The sequence below is a fragment of the Carassius auratus genome, chromosome 17 (assembly GCF_003368295.1).
Source record: "Carassius auratus strain Wakin chromosome 17, ASM336829v1, whole genome shotgun sequence".
Classification (NCBI taxonomy): domain Eukaryota; kingdom Metazoa; phylum Chordata; class Actinopteri; order Cypriniformes; family Cyprinidae; genus Carassius; species Carassius auratus.
In genome coordinates, this window is record NC_039259.1 from 4950761 (window position 1) to 4953340 (window position 2580).

Genomic DNA, 2580 nt, shown 5'->3' on the forward strand with positions numbered 1-2580 from the left:
GATGAAAGAATGGAATAACAGAGCTGCTGATATGCACTAACCTCCTTCAAAGTCATTGCCTCTGAATGAATCTTAACACCTGAATGAAAGGAAAAAAAAGTTTTAACAGATTTTTTTTGTCATGAATTTATTCACTTGTTTTATAAAATTTTAATGAGTTGCCTTTGCTCCTTGTTGGACCAATTTTATGTTGCTCAAGTGTTTAGTTTGTGTGCTGATATATATAATATATATATATATATATATATATATATATATCAGGCGCGTAGCCAGTAATGGGCCAGGGCGGCACTGGCCCGCCCACATTACTCACTGGCCCGCCCAGGCAAGTTTGATTAAAATACATTTTTAGTTTATTTTTATTATTCAAATGTATTTAAGAAAATATATTAATATAAACCTGATTTATTGTTGACTGGTGTGTGTGTGTGTTTAATTTGTTTTCCGAATAAAATGGAATTGTTGAAGCAAGTTGTAGAAAGCGTCCCTCCTGAACCTAGGCCTAATTGGTTGCTATGGTTGCTAGGGCGACAGGAAGACTCTCTGAGCGGCGGGCTCTGGCGGCCTTTAGCCAATGTATTAACATCGCCATAATAATGGCTAAACAAGTTTCTTTAATGTTTTATTTAAATTAAAAAAAAAGAGTTGAGGAAGAAGACACGCCACTGCCTTCATCTGTCGAGTCCACCCAGCCCAGCTCTTCAGACTCATTAACCCACAAGAAGGCTAGTCAGGCGCCGGTGGCGGCCGCCGCGTGCTCCCTGGCGGCAGTGCCAGTGCTCTCTCCCGGTCAGCCTGACGCGGGTTTACCCGCCGATCTAACTGCAATAGATGAACCACCTTCACAACCCAATCTGAAAGTATTTCTACATTGTTTAAATGAGTTGCTATTTTTTTGGCACAAAAGTTTAATTTCCACCATTGCATTGTATATGGTTGATTTAACAGAAATTAGGGAGCGTGTTGTTATTTATTTCAAACCATGCTCTGCTGAGTTTTCATTATTTTAATTTCTTTTACTTTTAGCCTATATTTTCGGGTGAACTGTCTGCACTGCTGAGTAACTTGAATGAAATAGACAGGTTATTGTCTATGCTGGTGGTTTGTCCAGCCTTTATTGAGCTCTGTTGGTTGAACATGATGATTAGACAGTGTTTTGTTATTGCCTTTGCCGAATATTGCAAAATAAAGGTGTAACTGTTTTTGCAGTTTTTCTATTCTTTTTTCCACTCTCTAAGGTTATTTAAGTCATATTTTTTCTAGGAAAAACTATAGGCCCACCCACTTTTTTAATGGCCCGCCCAAAATACAATTTCTGCCTACGCCACTGATATATATATATATAAACTAAACCATTTTTTTATGGTTTTAGTTTTAGTTAATGATAATAACCCTTCCCGTCATGTGACATGAACCATGAGCATCAAGAGCACTGTCCAGTCAGTACCGTTTCAAACTATTCAAACGACTAATATCACTGTACTATATTACATATAGATGCTGTATTTTATTCTAACAATAATCAAGTGAAGTATCTGGCCAGTTCTCTTCAATAACAGAATGACATATCACTTACCGGTATATAATAGTCAGGAACAGTTGCCAACAGCTCTGCTCAGAAGTGTCTGACGGCGGCTCAAAAATGTCCTCACTGTTCCCTGGCACCTCCTGTGAATGCCTTGACTTCATCCATGAAATTACACCTCACTGTTCACTAGCACCATCAGAGACCGGCGTTCTGCAGAATGGCATCCATCTATCCCAAACTGTCTCTGAAACCCCCCACACCCAACACATTCCCACGACTTCTCATTTTCCTCCCCTTTCACCCACTCTGAGCCGTCCCTCACACCCCTGCACCTACCAGGACTCACACCAACGTCTCTGGGACCCCTGGGAGCCACGCTGAACTCACACTGGCCTGGTGAATTTGAGCTGGGTCTGATGGAATTGCAGCGATGAGCCTTTGCTGCTCATTGAGCTCTGGACCTTTTACCAGGGGCCAGCATAAGAGATATTTTCCCATAGAATACATTTGATGTATTTTAGTGTATTTATCACTGGTTTCCTTTCACTGGTTTGCACTCTATCTGCTATGTGCTTTGTGCTGCTTTATTTAATTCTTTGTATGTATGTGCTGTACATGTGGAAGAATTGACAATAAAGCAGACTTTGACTTTGACTTATCAGTATTACATTCAAATGCATTGTTAACATAGATAACACCACTTAACACACAAACCTCAAACATTAACATAAATAAGTACAATAAATAACTAACCCTTAAAAAAACTACTGCATGAATAAAATCAGAAAACATAAATTGATAATACTACTAAAACAATTTAAAGAAAAAAAAAACTGTCACACACACATTACATTTTCATTCTACAGTGCATGCTTCAGTGCAGTGTTATTATCAACAATATTGTTTTGTTTGGAGAAACAGAATCTATTGGATGGGGTCTAATGTTGTTTTGTTCAAATAAAGTTACATTTCTTGTATGTGTCATTTAAATGTTTATTTTCTTTTATTCAATGCAGTGAAATAGAGACAAAATAGTGGAATTCAATAACCTG

At 38.2% G+C, this 2580-nt stretch overlaps 1 protein-coding gene across 1 annotated transcript in view; it reads right to left on the bottom strand.

The window, feature by feature from the left end:
- The window catches only part of slc2a1c (solute carrier family 2 member 1c), a 10848-nt gene extending 8984 nt beyond the window's left edge, over window positions 1-1864 (bottom strand). Inside the window, exons 1-2 of the mRNA XM_026285374.1 lie at window positions 1577-1864; window positions 42-79 (exon numbers count right to left, since the gene is read on the bottom strand). Coding sequence (XP_026141159.1) covers window positions 42-56 — 15 coding nt within the window. The 5' untranslated portion in view covers window positions 57-79; window positions 1577-1864. The remainder of the gene's footprint in view (window positions 1-41; window positions 80-1576) is intronic.
- Window positions 1865-2580: the final 716 nt, after the last annotated feature.